The 20224-nt window shown below is 41.3% G+C and overlaps 2 protein-coding genes across 6 annotated transcripts in view; one reads left to right on the top strand and one right to left on the bottom strand.

The window, feature by feature from the left end:
• The window catches only part of INTS12 (integrator complex subunit 12), a 28777-nt gene extending 23319 nt beyond the window's left edge, over window positions 1–5458 (bottom strand). The window contains exon 1 of the mRNA XM_004594280.3: window positions 5305–5458. Within this exon, the coding sequence (XP_004594337.2) occupies window positions 5305–5451 (147 nt within the window). The 5' untranslated portion in view covers window positions 5452–5458. The remainder of the gene's footprint in view (window positions 1–5304) is intronic.
• Window positions 5459–5468: 10 nt separating this feature from the next.
• The window catches only part of GSTCD (glutathione S-transferase C-terminal domain containing), a 158982-nt gene continuing 144226 nt past the window's right edge, over window positions 5469–20224 (top strand). For 2 of the 5 annotated variants that reach the window (XR_009245841.1, XM_058666974.1), the window contains exons 1-3: window positions 7205–7316; window positions 12040–12480; window positions 13026–13490. Coding sequence is in view for 4 of the 5 variants with exons in the window: in XM_058666974.1 (XP_058522957.1) it covers window positions 7302–7316; window positions 12040–12480; window positions 13026–13490 (921 nt within the window). In the remaining variant the exon portion in view is untranslated. Of the gene's footprint in view, window positions 5584–5723; window positions 5907–7204; window positions 7317–12039; window positions 12481–13025; window positions 13491–20224 lie in introns of those variants that run through there. The other 3 variants (XM_058666977.1, XM_058666976.1, XM_058666975.1) reach the window with 3 other exon arrangements.

The raw sequence follows: 20224 nt of genomic DNA, 5'->3' as shown, positions 1-20224 counted from the left end.
AATAATAAAAAAAGAAGAAAGAAAGAAAAGAAACGAAACGCAGGAGATCTAGACTGGCCAAAAAGAATTTCAAAAGTGAGTAGTCTTGGGAATAAATATATTGTCAATTAAAAATAATTTTTTTTGAATTTCTAAAAAAAAAATACCAAATATACTGTATCTCCAAAGCCACCAATCTCATTTTAACATTCAGCATGATACAGCAATCCTTCCACACTGCTCTGTTCAACTCTGCTCCCACTGCTGTAAAAAGCAGTTATACTTTCTTCATTTCTTTCAAATGGTTTATCTATTTCAGCAGAAGACCTCATCTACTTCATAAAGAAAACAGAAGCTGACAGAGGGAAATCAAAATGAACTTCTTGTCAACACATCCACAACTTAGTCGTACTTTCTCCTCTTTCTGATCTGATAAAAAGGATGAAGCAGCTTTCCACGCGTGAACACCTGTGTCCGTTTTCTGTCTTTTCCTGCAGTATCTGCTTATTATTTCTTCTTTTTTCTTTTTCTATATGTGGAAAGCTTGTAGTTCTAATGGCAGCTTTTCATCAACATTTACGCAGATTCAAGTCTCTTTTATCTTCTCCCTGTTACAGCAAGAATTTCTCAAAACATCCTTTATTTTTTAAAATTCTTTTTCTTCCTTCCTTCTACTAAGGTGCGATTCCTGCAGTCTGACCTTTGTTCCACTGTCCTAAGAAAATGATCAGATCAAAACCATCTACAGCCTTAGGTAAATCTAATAAATACTATTTTTCTCCCACTTATTTCTCTACATTCCCTGTATGTCCCTCAATATTATAATAGAACTGAGGTTATTCATGTAGTTTAGGCATTTCTTCTGATCTACACCTTTAAGAAACCATGCTGCATTAACAGCAGACATCACTTGGAACAAATCAGATTTACAAACGCTCAGTCTCTGCTCCAAGCCACAATAAGTGAGGCCCAGACAATTCTGCCAGTTTCCAAAGTTTGAGAATTACTGCCCTAAACAATTTGATCTGCAGGCTTATATTTTGTTTTGCCTCCAATTTCTGGGCCTGCTATTATATAATTTATCTCTCCCCTTTAGCTTCTCTTCCAAGACTCAAATGCCAGTTTGAGTCACTGCAGCCTCCCGTCAAACATGCCCCTTACGGAGCCTCGCGCACACACTTCTTTTCCAACCAGTACTTCCTCTACAACTACCTTTTTCAAATATTTACAACTCTGTTCCAGCTAGAAACCTGGAAACCAGTCTTAACTTCTCTTCCTAACTTCCCCACCTCTCATTTCCAACTCAACCAGCTAACCTTTAAATAGATCAGAAATCCATCTAGCTTTTCTATCCTTACCACCATTTCAGATCAACCTCCCATTACCCGGCCCACAGTAAAAGCATTATCAGTCTCCCCACAACCACTCTCATCCCTTCTAAGCCGTCTTGTATCACTCACTCCAAATACTTCTATGACTTTCCACAGTCCACACGCTGAATAAGAGTTTCAGCAGATCTTTAATGCCCAACAAGATCGGGTAACACATGTAAAGGAGATGTAACAGTATCTGGCATGTAGTACATGCTCATTAAACATTACTCAGGTTACTCTTACTCCAATACATTGACAAATTGCTCCAAGTCCTCCAACATATCTTGTCTTTATTACCTCCATGCTTTAAGGGAAGGCGTACCATCTCCCCGCCCTTTGTCACCCTTCAAGTCTCAATTTATTTTCCACACATTCCTTCACCAAAAATTAGTTTTACTGTTACAGGAGGCAAAAACATCTTGCACTGATTGATTATATTCATCATATTGTTAATTATGTAAGAAATGACTTTCTCATTAGTAAACATAGGAGAGCAGTCACTAGATTGGTTTTATTTCCCACTGTAACTAGCCGAGCGCATCTTGGTAAACAGCAGCTCTTCAGTTAGTGCTGGCCAAGTAAATACACGTTAGTCACTTTCTGTCGTACAACTCTGTTGAGATCTATCATCCCCTGTATTTCCAAGTTTCCTCTTCTGTCTTTAACTTCTCTCTCTCTGACTCACCTCCCATGTGCTGATCTTGATGTAGCCCATTTCTCTGCCAGGGCTGTCCTCTGTAGTTCTGCTGCCCGTTTCTTCCCCGGAACACTTACACATTGCACGTTTTGAGCTTCCATTACCAGGCAGGTGCTTTTATATGTTTTACTCTTACTCCAATCTTTTTAAGTTCAAACCTCGTATTTCCAATTGTTTAGTAGACACTGTCTACATATCAAACTGGCTATGACCAAAACTGACTTTGTGAATACCTCTTTCAAAAGGTTCATTGCCTACATTTTCCTTCAACAAATGATAACAACTCCGTTAGCTAGAATGGAGGTTCAACTCTTTCTCTGATTTCTTCCTTATGTCCAAACAATTAGAACTGGCAGACTTTCCTTAGATTCTGATTCTGCAACACCTTTTACATCCGTCACATGTTTCATTTCCACTGCTGATAGGAAAAAGCAGGCCTTTATTAGTTTATTCCATCAGAAGCAATCCAGTCATTCTCCATAGCTTCAATGGTGTTGCCATATTAATTTCCCTGAAATACAGTTTTCTTCCTTTTAACTTTTGCTTTTTGTAAAAAATACTTGGAAAGTTACAGAGATGGAGAGTTAGAGCTCCTCTACGTCCAGATTAACTCCCCATTGGCTGCAGAAGCCAGGGCTGGGCCAGGCTGAAGCCAGGAGACAGAGGTTTCATCTGGATTTTTCTTGTGGGTGGCATGAGCTGGATTGGAAATGGAGCAGCCAAGCACACAAACTGGTACCCATAGGGATGCTGGCATGGCAGTTGATGGCTTTAGCAGCTGTGCCACAACATTGGACCCTCATTTTCAAAATATTCTTGATGAGAAAATTAAGGCTTCCTATTGCCTTAAAAGTAAAGTCCAGTCCTGGTGTTGGGGTACAGATGGTTAAGCCAGCACCCGCAATTTCACCATCCTATATGGCTGCTGGTTCTAATCCCAGCAGTTCCACTTTTGATCCAGCTCTTTGCTAATGCACCTGGAAAAGCAGCAAACAATGGCCCTGTGCTCACTTGGGAAAAGCTAACGGAGTTCCAAACTCCAGGCTTCAGCCTGGACCAGCTCCAGTCATTGTGGAAGTAAATCGGCAGATGGAATTTCTTTGTCTCTTCTTCTGTAACTCTGCCTTTCAAATAAAAACAAACTGCTTGGCCTAACACTTTTTAATTTCTTTGAAAGGCAGGATTACAGAGAGGAGGTACCATCTACTGGTTCACTTCCCAAACATTCCCAAAGGCTGGGGCCATGCCAGGTCAAAGCCAGGAGCCTAGCACTTCTTTCAAGTCTCCCACATGGATGCATGGGTCCTAAGGAATTGAGTCATCTCCTGCTGCTTTCCCAGGTGCATCAGCATGGAGGTGGATTAGAAGCAGCTGGAACCCAATCTGATGCCCATACAGAATGCCAGCACGGCAGACTGCTTAAACTGCTGCATCACACCACTGGCCCCTTGGCCTAGCATTTAAGACTAATTATCTGACACAAAGCTATTATACTTCACTCCAGACACTCCTTACAGGTATTAGCTGACCTTGGCAATCTTATTTTTTCTTTGTACTGGAAGCTTTGTATCTACTTCTTCTACTTCCAGATCTTAGCAAGACATAGTTCAAGCTCTGCTCTTCTTAACGTAAATCCCATCAATCATTTCACCTGCTTAGGACATATCATGGCGCCACTTTTTATTTTTTGGTACAACATTGGGACTTTCTACAATGACGCATAACCTTTTTTGCGTATTATTTTGTCGCGGCTAGCTGAGCCGGGATAGTAGGCACGACGAATATCCTAGCGAAAAGCACCGACACACGGAGACCATGATGGTGGTAGAAGTGCTGGGAGCCGGCTGCTCCTAAGCCTCTTTATTACCATATTATATTCTCTTCCCCCCAAGCCCATTAACAGGACAATAGGACGCCAATGAGTCTGCAAAGGCCAGGTGCCACTGCCATAGGCCCAAATCCTGAGTGCTCAGCTAAAGGAATGTAAATCACCTCCTCAGCCCACAACATTATTTATTTCCAGTAAAATTAGGAGCCTTAATCAGACTCTATAGTCTCCCTATCTCTTCTACTTCACAAAGCACCACAAAATAACCGCTTACAGAGACAACTAATCAAGAGATCAAAGTCTCCACTTGCTAGTTCCCAACCATCAGTAAGGTCACTTCAGCAAAAACGCAAAAAGAAAGGCAAAGTGGCTTCTCACCCTTCACTTCCCCAAACGTCCAAACATCAACAAGCTAAAGCTAGTCAAAAAACAAACAAAAACAACAAAACAAAAAAAAACCCGCCTTTCCAAGACTGGGAATTTGTACAATGTTCCAGCAATACTCCCTTCCTAATCTTTCATTAGGCTTGAATTCATTAATCACAGCAGAACATAAATTCCACCAAACTAGGAACTTTCAGGTTCACTTTATTTACCTGGTGTTCAGAACTTCTCAGGTGCTCAAAAATACTGTTTGCATCAACTAGAGTTCTTGTTTAAATGTTGTTTTCTAGCACTTCTGTCATCTCCTCTGTTGAGAAGTGAGCCCAATAGATGCTTTCACCTACAGCTCATTTTCCGTTTGCCAGTTATTAAAGGAGTCCCAAGTGGGTCAGGGTGCATTCACAAGATGAAAGAAGTGGAACCTACTGCTGCAGAGTTCACTCCTAGGGTTGCCATCTCACAAGAACTCTAGCAAACTTTGCAGCTCACGCCTTTGCAACCTCTCGCAAACCTGTCCGATACCCATTCTTTTAAACACACGCTGCACTTTTCATTCCCCCAAAAGAGTTCTCGGACCGGGATTACACAAACATTTGCGGAAACGCAGGGCTGGAGGAAAGGACCTATTTTCAACTACACCTGTGGTGGAGAGAAGCTTTAAAGTGACAAGGGACAATCAGAAAGAATTTTTCAGTCTTGTAGTGAAGGCAAGATCCAGTAGCACCGGGGAAGGTCCTCAGCCGAAGCGAGGAAGAGACCGGAAGAGGGCAGATCTAGACAGAGGTCGTGACAACCTGGACCAGGGATCCGGGACGGCATTCCAAAGACCCCAACCCCTGGGCTGTGCCCCAACGTGGTGCACAACATTCGCGAAGAAAGCAGTCGCACAAACGCTGAGGTGCTCCGCAGCCCTCCGCCCACGGGATCTCTCCCGAAGGACCGAGGAGATCCAGCCCTGCCCAGGTCGCTCCGCAGTCCGGCCCTCGCGGGGGTCTCGAGCCCCCCGGAGGCGGCAGGGAGCCGGCTGGCTCGTCACCACTCACCGCTCCGCCCCGCAGCTCGCCCGGCTCCCGGGGCTCCCCTCCGAACCGCTCCCTCGGCACCCTCCGGCTCCCAAAGAGCAGAAACAAAGGTTCCCGGAGCACGGCCCGGGGGAAGCGTTTGGCCGTGCGCAGCAGGAAGTGACGCATCGCACTGTTTCCGGTCCGCCGGATTATGAATGACAGCCGGCGGGAGTCGCTTGTTAGCTGGTTTGCTGCGGTTCGGTCTGGCAGGTTCCGGCGGCCGCTCGCTGCTCGGCCTGGCCGCGCCTCTGCGACCAGGTAAAGCGGGCGCTCAGCCGGAGCAGGGGCGAGGGCCAGACAGCAGGTCCCCCGGCCGGCGCTGGGCCGCCTCGGACCTCGGGCCCCGGCTGCCCCGGCTGCCGCGGGTGCCCGTCCGCCGCGGGTGCCCGTCCGCCTTCCCGCTGCAGGTGCAGGGGCCTGTGGGGCCGTCCGCCTTCTGCTGCTCCACAACTCTGCGGTCTCACTGCAGGCTTTTCCCCGCGTCGCTGCGGACACTTCTCCATTCCCACTGAGCTCACTTGAGGACACGGCCGCTTGCTGGTCAGTTATTTCAAAGCACTTGTGGCTTCTCTCGCAGCCAAGTATGTGCAGTGCCCCTCTTGCAGTGTCTGACTCGCTGTGAGGTTTGTTTTGAGCCATTTGCGTGAAGTTGTTTGGCTTCAAAATTTGTTCTGTTGTTACTTCCCGTGCCAACTCCACCCGACTTGGAGGTTCCGGAGTCTCCCCCGCCCCCGCCCCAACTTTTTTATGCCATTCAGGTAACACAGTCTTAAATGTCAAGAAAATACCAGGATTTAGTAAATACATCTTGTGCTGACGTATTGAAAAAGACTATGTTGACAGGAGACAACGCAAAAGTTAGCAGCTACGTTTTTGGCATTTAAACATAGCCAGTTAGTTATGACAATAAAACACAGCTGGGTGTTATGTTTAACAAGTCAAACATGAAGCTCTGTTTGCCACAGAGCTTAATCATACTCATTACTGGAGAATGTGTTTGAATTATGCGGAAAAATGTTGTAGGAGGTTTAACCTTAAAATCGATTGAAAAAGGTTGAACTTTGAGAATGCTTTTGCCAGGTTCTTCTAGTGTTTTCTGCACTTCTGCATGTGTGCCTAATTTTAAATAAGGCTCACATTTGAACTTAACGGTTTTCAAGGGTTTTTTTTTTCACTTTTTTAGTTTTCCATCATCACCTGTGGTTGGAAATAATGATAAATACCAGTATCTAGATCACTTTTCTTTTTTAAAGGTTTATTTTTATTGCCAAGTCCGATATACAGACAGGAGGAGAGACAGGAAAGAGGATCTTGTGTCTGGTGGTTCACTCCCTAAGTGACTGCAACAACCGGAGCTGAGCCAATCTGAAGCCAGGAGCCAGGAACCTCTTCCAGGTCTTCCACGCAGGTGCAGGGTCCCAATGCATTGGGCGTCCTCAGCTGCTTTCCCAGGCCACAGGCAGGGAGCTGGATGGGAAGTGGAGCTGCTGGGATTAGAACCGGTGCCCATATGGGATCCTGGTGCGTTCAAGGCAAGGCCTTTAGCTGCTAGGCTACAGCACTGGGCCCCTAGATCACTTTTCTAATAGCGGCCTTGAAACTAAGCAGTTCTGGGGTCAGCCAACTAATGGGTCTATTGCATACATTCTACATGGTGAATGTGGGTTTTGCCTGCAAGTGTTCTAAGTTGCCTGTGTAATTCTACCGTTATCTAGTAATGGGAGTGCAGTGGGTTTCGGTCATGTAGGCCATAAGGAGACTGGGTGTTGGCCTTTGGAATCAGAAAGTTTGCTTCCTGCTGTGCGGGGCCCTGTTAATTATGAGGTCAGTTTCAACTTCCAGCACTGTGACTCCATGGCAACAGATGGTTCCCTGATTGTCCAGAGGGGAGATTATGGTTATTCCTTTGTTCGCATCATGAAATAAAATTTGAGTACTGTTGGTTCTTGGGGACATTATGTCAGAGGATAAGTACAATGAAGAAAAGAAAGGTATGTGGGGAGCTAGGAAGCCATAGAAGTGCTTTTGCAATTCAGATAGTCAGGAAAGACTGTGTGGAATTGAAAAATCAGTGAAATGAGGGAGCAAGTGAATATATGGGCAAAGGGGAATGAGAAGTATAAATATTCTCAAGTCTTCCTGACTTCTTCCTGTGGCAACAGGGTGCAGGAAGTAGAACTGGAAAGGAGAAAGGGTAGCAGATAAAGTCAGAAAAAGCTGCTCTCATGCTAAGCCCTATTTGAAGGATTCCCCTGACTTGTTGGGAAGTGGAGTTTTGTGTCTAAAGTCTAATGGTTAACAGGCTGTTTCAGTAGTCTTAAGAGCCGGTGATAGTTTAAGATGATAGTACTAGGAAGTTAGATTTGGTGTGTATTTGATGGATGACAGGGTATGAGAGAAAAAGGAATGAAGTGAAACTTCACCGTTTTCGGACCAAGTGTGAGCAAACAGTTTTGCTCTGGAATGGGGCCAGTTAGGAAAGAGAAACACATTTAGACAAACAACCAAGTGGAGCTGTCAGGTAAGGTGTGTGTGTGCATGCACGCACAAATGGATGCTTGAAGTGAATTAGCAAAATGGTTGTAGATAAGAAAATACTTATATAAAAATTTCTTTTTGTGTTTTATGTGAAATGTTTTACATATCATTCAAATATATTAATTAAGATGAACGTGCAAAAATACCTAAGTGTCTGAATATTAACCTGTGACTGGTTCAGCTTTTTAATCATGTCTTGGGGTGTGCGCAGTAGATGCTCTCACCACGGGCATTCCCACTCCCGTGTCAGAGATCCTGACTTTACGTCCCGATTCCGCTTCTCATGCAGGGTCTGTCTGTCAGTGTGCGGGCAGCAAATGGAGGCTCAGGTGTTGGGTCCCTGCCTGGGGAGAGTTCCAGTGTTTTTGGCTTTGGTTTGACCCAGTCCGGGCATTTGGGGAGTGAACCAACAGATGGTTTTTTTTCTCTCTCTCTGCCTTTTCAACAAATTAAATAGTCTTGGACAATTTCCAGGTAACAAAACCAAAACATCCACATTTTCTTTCCAACTTGTCTATCCCTTCTGCAAGATCCCTAAACAAACTGGCACATCCGGGGAAGATGCCTGTTCTATTAGCTCCATTTGGCTCCTACAGTTTGTGTCTGCTGCTCTCTCGCTGTCGAGAGCAGCTCAGTGTGGCATTTTTCAAAACAGGCAGGGCAGGTGACTCTGCTGCCATGCTTGGCATGGTGTGACATGAAGCTGCAAGAAGAGCTGGGCCCAGAAACTCCCGAGACCCACACCCTGATTTTGCAGCGCCTCTCTAAGCTCTGCATAAATAATGGAACTTGGAAATTCTCCAGGGAGTAAGGGAAGAGGAAAAAGAGGACGATTTTTGCTTTTCATATTTGCATACTTTGAGAGAAACCTATGTCTCATCCTCTTGAAAAATCTAAGATACAGCGGAAGCCAAAAACATCAAATTTGTACAGGCTTACTAAATATTTAATATTTGCTCTAACAAGGACTTCATACAGAATGGGAGAAATATCCCAGGCAGAGTAGTGTTTTTAACTCCCAAATCATTAAGTAGCATTTCATTCATTATCAAAAAGGACCACCATGTATTTGGAAAAAAAACATATCAAGAGTCAACAGTGTATTACATTTTCTCTCAGACATTTCATTAGTTTTAAGACATCACCATGAGCAGATTATGGTATTGTCATGCAGCATTCAGAAAGAGAAGTTTATAGAATATATGTAAAAGCCTATTTGATGATTCTTGTGTGCCATGGAAAACTGTAAAATATACATGTACTCTCTCTTTATATGTATATTAAACAAATAGTACGGTATTTTTTTTTAATTTTATTTTTATTGGAAAGTCAGATATACAGAGAGGAGAGAGGAAGATCTTCCGTCCGCTGATTCACTCCTCAAGTGGCCGCAATGGCAATAACTGAGCCGATTGCATGCCAGGAGCCAGGAGCCACAAGCCACCTCTGGGTCTCCCACTTGGGTGCAGGATCCCAAGGCTTTGGGCCATCCTGGACTGCTTTCCCAGGCCACAAGCAGGGAGCTGGATGGGAATTGGGGCTGCTGGGGTTAGAACTGAAGCCCATATGGGATCCCGGAGTGTTCAAAGCAAAGATTTTAACCACAGGCTACCACACCAAGCCCCATGGCATTGTGTTATCTAAGTATTAACAGAGCTAGTCTCATAATCACTCTTTCCTAGACTTCTGGGCACATGAGGAAATCGATCATGTTTTGTTTCAAATTTGCCTTCTGGAAGCACTTCTTTATAGTGTCCGGCCACCAGGAAATTAAGTCCAGATGATTAGTAAGTTTATAAGCAAAATATCTCTGGGGCCACGCTTCTAGGAAGAGTCCCTGTGAAATTCATGGCCAAGTACCAAATGAAAACCAAAACATCATTAAGTTCAGAGTTGAAAAATGGTGTCCTTCAATTGGAAAATGGTTGCTTTTAAATCACATAATGTAATTTTTCCCTCAAAGTCATCATCATCATGGCACAGATATATTACATTTTAATGAAAGAAATATAATAGTAGTGATTATTATGCTATCAAGACTTTCTAAGGTGGTACCTTACCAAGTATAGCCTTCGGTAACCCTATTATAGCTATTCAGTGAAAACATGTTGACCAGAAAGAAATTCAGTCTTTTACCTTTTGCTAAAAAAATATACAACAGATTTAGAATTAAAATCATTAAATTTTTAATGATCTTGTAAAATTCAGATAACGCATTTCAAATATAAAAAGGACAATACCTGTGTACTTTTGAAACACTTTAAAATAATTTTATCTCTAATACGCATCATTCCATTTCACAGTTCATGGTGAAGGCTTCTAAAGAGCGCCATCTAGTGTCAGTTTTGGAATTGTGCTTTATGGATTAGAACACAGAAACTTCCAGACCCAGAGGTATGAATCAAGCATAAAAAATCATGATAAGGGCACGCAATTGACCTAGAATTAAGGTACCCATGCCTCACATCCAAAAATGGCTGGGTTGACTCCCCTGCTGTGTCCGTGACTCCACCTTCCTGTTAACACAGAGCCTGGCTGTGAGTCATGCTCCTACTGGATTGTGGATGCGCACTGGGTGTTTGGGCCAGTCTGTGCCGCGACGGGTTGTTGACGGTCTTTATTTTTATTGGAAAGTCAGAGAGGAGGAGAAATGAAAATTTAAAATGTCTCTCAATAATCACACCTCAAAACTGTCTTGAAAATTACTTGTATGTTTGAATCTATGTATTCATTCAACACATCCTGCTTGGGGCCTGCACTGTGGCTCCGCAGGTTCAGCTGTTTCCTACAACACTGGCATTTCCTCTGAGCATCAGTTCAAGTCTCAGCTTCTTCACTTCCAGTCCAACTCCCTGTGGCTGTGCCTGGGAAAGCTGCAAAGGATGGCTCAAACCCGTGGGCCCCTGCTGTCTGTCCACAGGCAAGGCCCAGATGGAATCCTTAGCTCCTGGCTTGTCCTGACCCAGCCCTGGCAGTTGTGGCTGTTGAAACAGTGGAACAGTGGGTGGAAGATCTGTTTCTCTTCCTTTCTCTGTGTCACTTTGTCTTTCAAATAACTTGTGAGATACTTGACTATATATGACTAAATAGGAGGATAGCCTTGTTTTAGTTGTGTTATTTAACAAAACAAAATTTCTCCTGTAATGGAACATTTTAGTTGGGGGAGATAATAAATATCCAGGCTTTGGGCAGGCCTATACTGCTTTCCCAGGCTACAAGTAGGGAGCTGGATGGGAAGCGGGACCACCGGAACAGGAACCAGTGGCCGTATGGGGTGCTGGCATGTGCAAGACAAGGACTTAGCTACTAGACTACTGCGCCGGGCCCAGGACCCTGCATTTTAGATTAACAATCCACATCTGCTTGAGCAGATTTAATGAAAGCAACATTGAGACTTAAAAGGTTCATAAATCAGGAAAATCTTTGTAGGCCACTGTAAAATTCTGGGCTTTTCTGTGACTGGATGTTTTAAGGTGAGTGGTAGCATGATTTTACTTCCCAGGTTCTGCATTTATGTCGAAGGCAGAGCTAGCAAAGGTTGTTATGGGCATGTGCAAGAAAAGAGCAAGTGGAAATAGGTTGTGTAAGGTGTGCTCTTTTTAAAGGAACTGGGTGCAAAATTACCCCCAAGACTTGTTAGTTTCACAGGGTAGAGATATTTTGCTTTTGAATTTTTTTGACCTTGATTTGATATTTGGGAGTACTCTTTTTTTTTTTTTAAAGATTTATTCATTTTATTACAGTCAGATATACACAGAGGAGGAGAGACAGAGAGGAAGATCTTCCATCCGATGAGTCACTCCCCAAGTGAGCCGCATCAGGCCCGTGTGCCCCGATCTGAAGCCTGGAACCAGGAACCTCTTTCGGGTCTCCCACAAGGGTGCAGGGTCCCAATGCATTGGGCCGTCCTCGACTGCTTTCCCAGGCCACAAGCAGGGAGCTGGATGGGAAGTGGAGCTGCTGGGACTAGAACCGGCGCCCATATGGGATCCCGGGGCGTTCAAGGCGAGGACTTTAGCCGCTAGGCCACGCCGCCGGGCCCTTGGGAGTTCTCTTGTAGTATCATTATATCACACACCTTTACTGATTTCTAGAACAGATTTCTAAAACATTCCCTTGGTTTTAACTTCTAAATTATCTTCCAAGATCTGTAACTATTTCTTATTTATGCCTTAGGTGACCCAATGGAAGAAGAAAATGAAAGGCATTAAGAAAAGTCTTACAGAAGAGCATCTCTATCTGGACTTCTGTCACCAAGCAGGAGGACACATCTTTCCTCTTCATACGTCTGTAACTTTATTTTTATTGTCGTACTGTGACTGCAGCCTCTTTAAAGTTTGCTTCGTCCTTACCAAAGAAGGTACAGAAAGTTCACTGCTAAGAAAGGCACTGTCCCAGGATGTTGAAATACAGATTCTTTCAAAGGAAGACCTTCCACCCATAGTGCAGAGTTGCTGTTTACCTGCAGTGGTAGAGCAGCCTGACAGCTTCTGTAGGGCAGGCCTTGCCGTTGTACTGAGACACATCATTCAGAAATCATATGAAGCAGATCCCTCGAAGAAGGACATCTTGGAACTTCTGGGTTTTAAAAAGACTTGCTTGAAAGCCTGTGCTGAAGTGAGTATATACTGTGTGTGTTCCATTGTTTGCTACAGAGTGGTGATGTATGTGCTTAACCATTTATTTTAACTGTCTCTTGGGAATATCATCTCATTTGCCAAAGAGTAACCAAAGAATTAGTAGTCCTTCATGGTTGCCGATATTTTCATTATTATTTGTTAAGTTTGGGGTTGTTATTTTAAGAAAATAGCTTTGTTTTGCATGCTTAATTTTTTTTGGTGTGGAAGATTTCTGAAGGGAATAATTTACACATAAGCAGGAGCCCAAGTTGCAATGTGTTGCAGCTCTGCGTGTGTGTTGTATGTATTTTGAGATGTTGGTAAGTAATGGTGCGTTTGGGAACAGGCTAGAGGAATGCCTAACCTCTCTAGCTCAATGTTCTCACTCAAGTACCATCATAGACCTCTTCATGAAACCCATCACAGAGGTGGTTTAACTCAAGGCTTAAATTTTCTAACCGGTTTTATTTCCCAGACAAATTCCTTTCTTTCAACTTGTGTTAAAAGTAAAAAAATCCTTTCACTTCTTGGTTTGTCTTTTAGGTTAGTCAATGGACCAGGCTGTGTGAACTCACCATCCCTTTGGCTATTGAGAATTTTGTCAGAGAGTCTTCTGACCAGCCGCCAACTATCCCTGCAGAAATACTTGAGTTAGAAAGAAAGCTGAGTGAACCTGTTCGAGTGCATAATGACGATAAGCTCAGGAGGCAGAAGCTGAAAGGACAGAAGGCCGCCGGCACTGGGCCTCCCCACGCTCAGGGAAAAGCGAAGAACAAGAGCCTCACAGGGGAGATCTCTGAAGACTTGGACTCACCCAAGAGTCTGGAGCTCAGCGTGGCCTTCTCGAGGCTTGCAGTGCGGGAGGAGCCGGTGCCTGCCAGCAGGGAGCCTGCTCACATTAGGAAAGCCAAGGCCTCGGACCTGCCGCCTCTGGAGCACGTGTTTGCCGAAGGCCTGTACTTCACCTTGTCAGATATCGTGCTCTTGCCCTGTATCCATCACTTCCTGGTAAGGTTTTCTCCGGAGTGTTGCCGTTATTCCAAATTTCAGTGTATAAAACCGCACATTTGAATTCTAATTCTATTTTTTACTATCTTAATGCCCCCGAACAATTTCTAATATGGCGCCCTTTTCTCATCTCTCACATGGAGGTACTAATATCTACCTCAAAGGAGTAGTACGTGGAACAAGGGAAAGCTTTCATGCTGTAAGGGGAGAGCAATGTTTACTACATAGAAAGCTCTCAATACATGGTAAATTATAACTTTTGAGTTGTTGGAATTTTAGCTATTAGTAACTTTAATATTATTCTTAATTACTATTGTGATTATCTCCTCATATTAGAGGAGCCAGATTTTTAAAAAATCCATGCAAAGTTTTCTTTTCGAGAAGGGAAAACTCCACCTCCCTCCTCCTCTCTCTACTCTCTTTCCTCTCTGAGGAGGACCAAATGTGATGTGAGAAGCAGCCTTGCATTTGGGTTTCAAGAGCTGCTGTTTTCTTGTTTGAAGCAATTCTCCCTTTCCCCTGCTAAGATATCAAATATCAGATTTTATTCTCATTATACTTCATCAGCACTTCAGTGTCCATTGACACATGAGAAAAGGACTTGTGTCGAAAATCGATACAAAAATCTCGTATTTGGGGATTTACACTTTACTACTAAATTGGATGGTGTTGATCAATTGTCATTTCCTTAAATAGCAGTTTTCTTCAAAATTGAAGCAAAACAGGGTTAGCAACAAAAAATATTCCTAGATTAAATGATAGGGAACAAAAGAGTAAGGAATTGTTAAGAATTGTTAATTAGTCTCTTAAATTTGAAATGCCATATATATATTCAGCATCCATGGAGCTGATTTTGAAGATCTGGACTGTTAAAAGCTTGTTTTTATTTGACATAATAATTCTTCATATTTATAGAATATAGCGTTTTGATATATATAAATATATATGTTGTATAATAGCCACACCAGAGCGTTCCAGATTCCCTGCTCCCGACGTGATGTTTTTTACTTTCCCAGTCACGTTGTTTCTCGGTTCTCTTCTCCTTGACTCCGCCCCTCCATTACCTTGAGGCCAAGTCCTTAGAGTCGGCATTTGGGGCATACTGAAAGATTTGGCTTTCTTGACTTCTCCGAATAATTGTTGGTTTGTTTTTCTTTTTCTCAACTCATGAGAATTAAAATGGTACATCCACTTACTGAGTTGAAATGTTTATTTAAAAATTTTAAAATCTATTCTGTATGTCAGGCACCATGTGAGCACTGGGAATACAGTGATGAGTAAAACAGATAAGATCTCAGCCTTCATGAAGTTAATATTCTAGTAGCAGAAGACATAAATAAGGAGTAAGTGGTTGTATACCATTTACATAAAATAATAAGTGCTGCCAAGAAAATACGACAAGGTGACAGAAAAAGCTTCAGTATTTGACTTCAAACTCAAAGATGAAAATTGGATTCACCTACAAGAAGGTGATCTTAGGTTGTTGTCAGGAGGCCCATCTTCTTTTTAGCTCATTTGGATTTCATTTTAACTGAATTTAAATTCAGTTTAGCTGATTAAGATTAATCAAGCAAAACTATGCCTAACCAACAGGAGTTTTTCCCCTCCAGTCGAAATGTCTGTCTGCCTACTACTGAGTTATCTGTATCTGACGTGACTGAAAAGCTTCGCTTTCATCTGAGTATTAAGTAAGAGACTTATTTACTTAGCTCTTTTCTAACATACGTATTCCATGATTGAATGATTTCTTCACACATTTTTGTAAGCTAATTCTCCAAATGTTTTCCTTTATCCCCTTGTATTTTTCCTGAAGCTGCACATTGGCTCTCAGGCATTCATGCTTTTTTTTGTTTGTTTTTTTGTCAGATCTTTGGTGGTGTTTTAATCATGTTTTCCTCCTTTAAGTCATCATGGGTAAAAAAAAATAATTATTTTAGTTATTTTGGTGGCAGTTTTGCCAAGCCTTCAGGGTTGTGGTGGTACACAAGTACACAAGTGAATAGAGTGACAGTCCAAGTGCTCAGAATCAGGGCCCAGGTCGTAAGTAGCAGCCAAGATCAAGTTAATAGACTTGGATCAGAAGCATGGAAGTGAACCGAGGAATATTTAGCTACAGGAATAAAGTCGGGGATAAAAAAAAAGAGCCTACTTAATTTGTCCATGTTAGGGTTTAGGTTCCCAGGGTTCAAAACTAAAAGAACACAGAATATATCCAGTCCTGCTAAACAGTGAAGCCTAAGAAACACACTGGTAGCAGGTAGAGTGGCTGAGGTGTTCTACATGATCTGCCTCAACCCTTTTCAAGTAGGTAATAGCAAATGAAGTTAACTCAAGATGGCTCAGCTCTCCATGGAAGTGTCCTGACAGTATTGTCTCCTTTGTAATGTTTTACAGTTGGATTCAAAAGGAATAAATTAAAAAACACTATGTCCCCCTTCTTTCACTCATTCACTAGAATCTTCTAATAGCTAATGCATCACTCTGACAACAGAAAATTGTGTAGATAGCCTTTAGTTCCTATTGGTAAATAGACATAATTTTTAAGAATTATTTCAAAGATTATTTCTGTAAGACAGAAGTTGCCAAGTTATAAATTTTCAGAAGAATTTAGGATTTAATTCTCTGCATTTTAACTTCTGATGCTTTGAATTGCATGTTTAAGTACATTTTTTTAAGCTAAAATAAAAACCATTCCTCATTTAGCAATTGATGTTTAGACAGAGATTTATATTAAATGTCTCTTTTAGTGTTCTCCATTGAGACAAACTAGGATCTCATTTTCGGACATATTTTAAAAATGATGGATACTAGTTTGGTGGTAAATTTTGTATTTTCAGTATCTTGTTAAGTTTTTAAGAGTTTAGGGTAATTTTATATTTATGAAGTTTGCATTCTGGGGCTGGTACAATGGCTCAATTGGCTAATTCTCCATTTGCAAGCGCTGCCATCCCATAATTTCCTGACCCCTACACTTCCCATCCAACACACACACACACATATATATATATATAAGAGGAGGAGGGCAGGGAGACTTTCTATCTACTATTTTATTCCCCAAACATCCACAACACCTGGGATGGGCCACACCCAGGGTAGGATTCCAGAACTCACTCTAGTTCTCCATTGTAAGTGGTAGAGGCAGAAGCTGTTGATCCATCATCTGTTGCTTCCCATTAGCAGGAAATTCAAAAAAGAAATGGAGGAACCGGGGTCGCCTCCATTCAGGCCTTTGGGTGTAGAAGGCAGCAATCCACACGTTTTCTTGTCTGCAGTGTCATTTGCCTGCCCCCAAGAGTTTCCAGTTTTAACCTAGTGATTCTGATCTAAAAGTGAAAAATAGGACATTAGGATTGTATTTCCATTGATACAGAATGATTGCTGTGTTTTCATTGCTTATGTGTGAGTTCAGACATATTTCCAAAGCAATAGGCATGGCAGAAAATGAAATAAGCACAACTTGTTTTGTTTAATGGATGATTGGAAAGAAATGCACAGCTGAAAATAGATTTAACATCTTGTTTCATTTTATTCAGACACTTTGTGTCATTCCAAATTGCAACTAACTAGTTGCTAAGGTTTCATTTTGTGACCTTGATGTCTACATTTTTAAGCTTTTCTTAAAAGGTTTATTTATCTATTAATTTGAAAGAGCAACAGAGAGCAAGGCAGAGATCTTCCAACTGCTGTTTTCATTTCTCAGATAGCTACCAACGGGAAAGGTTAGGGCAACCTGAACCAGGAGCCAAAATCTCCATCCCGGTCTCCCACTTGGGAGACAGGGGCCCATGCACGTGGGTGTCACACAGTGTTTCCCAGGTGTGTAAGTAGGAAGCTGCATTGGAATTGGCTTAGCCAGGACTCAAACCTGAATCCCAACACTCTGATGAAGATGCCGGCAACGTATGTGGAAGCTTAACTCACTACACACAACAACTACCACCATTAATTACTGTTTGAGGAGCAAATTATATTTGGCTTCCTATCCTCAAAGAGTTTTGTAATATTTTCAGTGATTTTTAATCTAATAAGCCAGGTAAGTTTTTCTTTTTCCAGAGGCATTTCTTAGTAACAAATTTAATTTTCATTGAACAGTTTACATTATCCACTTAAATGTATATTAATGAATGTAATGACTAATTCAATGGCTATGAGTTGCTTGGTATTAGCTAGCTGTCCAGGCATATTGATTAAATTAGGTGATCTGTGATACACAGTAAAATTCCTCAGTTTCTTTGGAATTTGAATTATTATTCAGTCACACGTAATTGCAAAAGGAAGGGAAGCTGCCATGTAATAAGCTAGTAAAGGGAAAGTAAGGAAAATACAACATTCCTAATATTATCTTATCACTTCTTGAGTTCAGTTCCATTGGAAACTTTTCTATTTCCAGCTAAGAATTTTGTAAAGAATCACAAACCTTTTAACTTCCAGAATTTCAATTGATAGTAATTTTCAGATTTTTTACTGTAATTTACAGATTATACATTTTGTAAGATGATTGTATAAAATAAATGTAATTTTCATATCATAAATATGTATTTATAAATTGAAAATAGCTTGCCATATTATGGTACTCTGATATTTTCTGTTTCATTTTTTTAAAGACCATTTTATGTAGATTTCATGACTTCCCAGTGGGTTATAAGCAGCAGTTTGAGAACCAAAATTTAAGAGATTATTCGCTGGAAATAAAGACTCCTTAATTGTTTGTTCTTTCACTTGAGTTAGTATTATTTACAATGCAGTGTTTTAAGTGCTTACAATATTTAAAGAGGGTTTCATATAGCCCCTATCCTTACTTGTTTTTATTTAATCTTAAAGTTCATATAAAATATAGTACAATGTATATACATGTGAATTCCTCATTAATTTCCTATTCTTTTGGGCCTGCTTTGGTAAATTGTCAGAAATACTAGTAGAGACTTTCTGTGACTTGACCTTTTTACATATCTATCTATAATAATCATAATCTGTGATATTATCATGGTTTCTATGGAGACAACACAAAATGCCTCTCAAGCAAGAACACTCTAATTTTCAAAGAAACTGAAATTTGGTGTCATGATAGGGGAGAAGCCATCTTAACACATGGAAACAAAAAGATATAACCTTACATCAGGAATAATGGCTCTCAGTTTTGTAATTTGAAAAAGTTAAAATCCTGTTTCACGTGCTGCTTTGTATTTTTTTGAAAAGTCCTCTGAACAATGCTACCGTTGTCTCCAGTTACATGAGGAGATATGTTTCATGACCCCCAATATAAGCCTGGAACTAAGGATAGTATCTTTCCTTATTTGTGTACTATATTTTTTTCTTATGCATAAATATGCAAATTTAATGCTGTTTAAACTTTAAGCAGTGTTTATTGTGGAATTTGGTCATCACTTTGTAGGTTGAGGTATTAGAGCAAAATTATCACAAAGATCTTTGTGCATTTATAGAATTTTATGAATAAAAGACAAGCCTTAGCAGCTTCATTTATGATTGTTTTTTTTCTTAAGACTAGAACTTTCACCTTTTCACTTAAAGGAAGCACTTTTCAGCTTCTCTTTGGTATATGTGAGTTGTTAATATTATTGTCTGGGTTTGGGGTCATTAAGTACATAAGAGTTATTACACAAAGCACTGTATGATACAGCAACATTTGATCTGATAACCTAGTATGTATGTTAGGTTTTTGACATAGTGCTATCCGTTTAACTCTATTCGTTGTGTTGAGAGCTAATGGCACACAATGAGGCTCTGTGTCAATATGTCCCTGAAGAAGTTTCAGATTTTTAAAAAATGTTTATTTGTTTGCTTCCATTTAATTGAAATAGTCATGGTGACAGAAAGAAAGAGAGAAGATCTTCCATCTACCAGTTCACTTCCCGAATTCCCCAGTAGCCTAGCCTAGGCCCAGCCAGAGCTGAGAGCCTGAAACTCTCCAGGTCTCCCACATGATTAGCAGGTGCTTGGGTACAAGGACAATCACTTGCTGCCTTCCCAGGAATATTAGCAGGAAGCTGAATTGGAAGCCAGAGATATTGGGACTCATAGCCACACTTTGATGTGGGATGTAGATGGGGCTTTCCAGGTTTAAAGGGAGTTTATTACATGGGAATTCTTGGAGAGGATTAAAAATAGGCCACTAATGAATGGTAGCCAATTGATAAAAGATGTAAAGTTCACCAGAATGATTTGCAAATGTAGTATTTATGTATGCATTCACAAATGTCATCATTGGTATTAATATTCATTCTTATGATTTCTCTCTTTTCTTTGCGGTATTGGTTTCTTGCATTATATGACTAAAACACAGTTGTCCACTTACCTGCCAAAGGATATCTTGCGTATTTCTAATTTTTAGCTATTATACACAAAACTAAAAACGTCTGTATTCAGACTTTATATGGACATAAGTTTCTATCTCATCTGAAGCACAATTACTAGGTTTTATGGTGGGAGTATGTTTGGTTTTGTAAGAAACTGCCAAACTGTCTTTTAAATTGACTGTACTCTGAGTTTCTGTTGCACCACATCCTCACCATCACCTGGTGTCAGTGTTTCAGACCGTTGTCAGCCTGATAAGTACGTGGGCACATCTCCTTGCTTTAGTTTGCAGTTCTCTGTGATGTGTGATGATCAGCCTTTTTTCATATGCTTAGGTACAGTTCGTTTATCTTTTTAAAGTAAGATTAAGACCCTCTCCCCAATTTTAACATTTTTTTCTCACTGTTGAGTTACTCCAGTTT

The sequence above is a fragment of the Ochotona princeps genome, chromosome 7 (assembly GCF_030435755.1).
Source record: "Ochotona princeps isolate mOchPri1 chromosome 7, mOchPri1.hap1, whole genome shotgun sequence".
NCBI lineage: Eukaryota > Metazoa > Chordata > Mammalia > Lagomorpha > Ochotonidae > Ochotona > Ochotona princeps.
The sequence above is the reverse complement of the archived record's forward strand: the minus strand, read 5'-3'. Positions and strand labels throughout refer to the sequence as shown.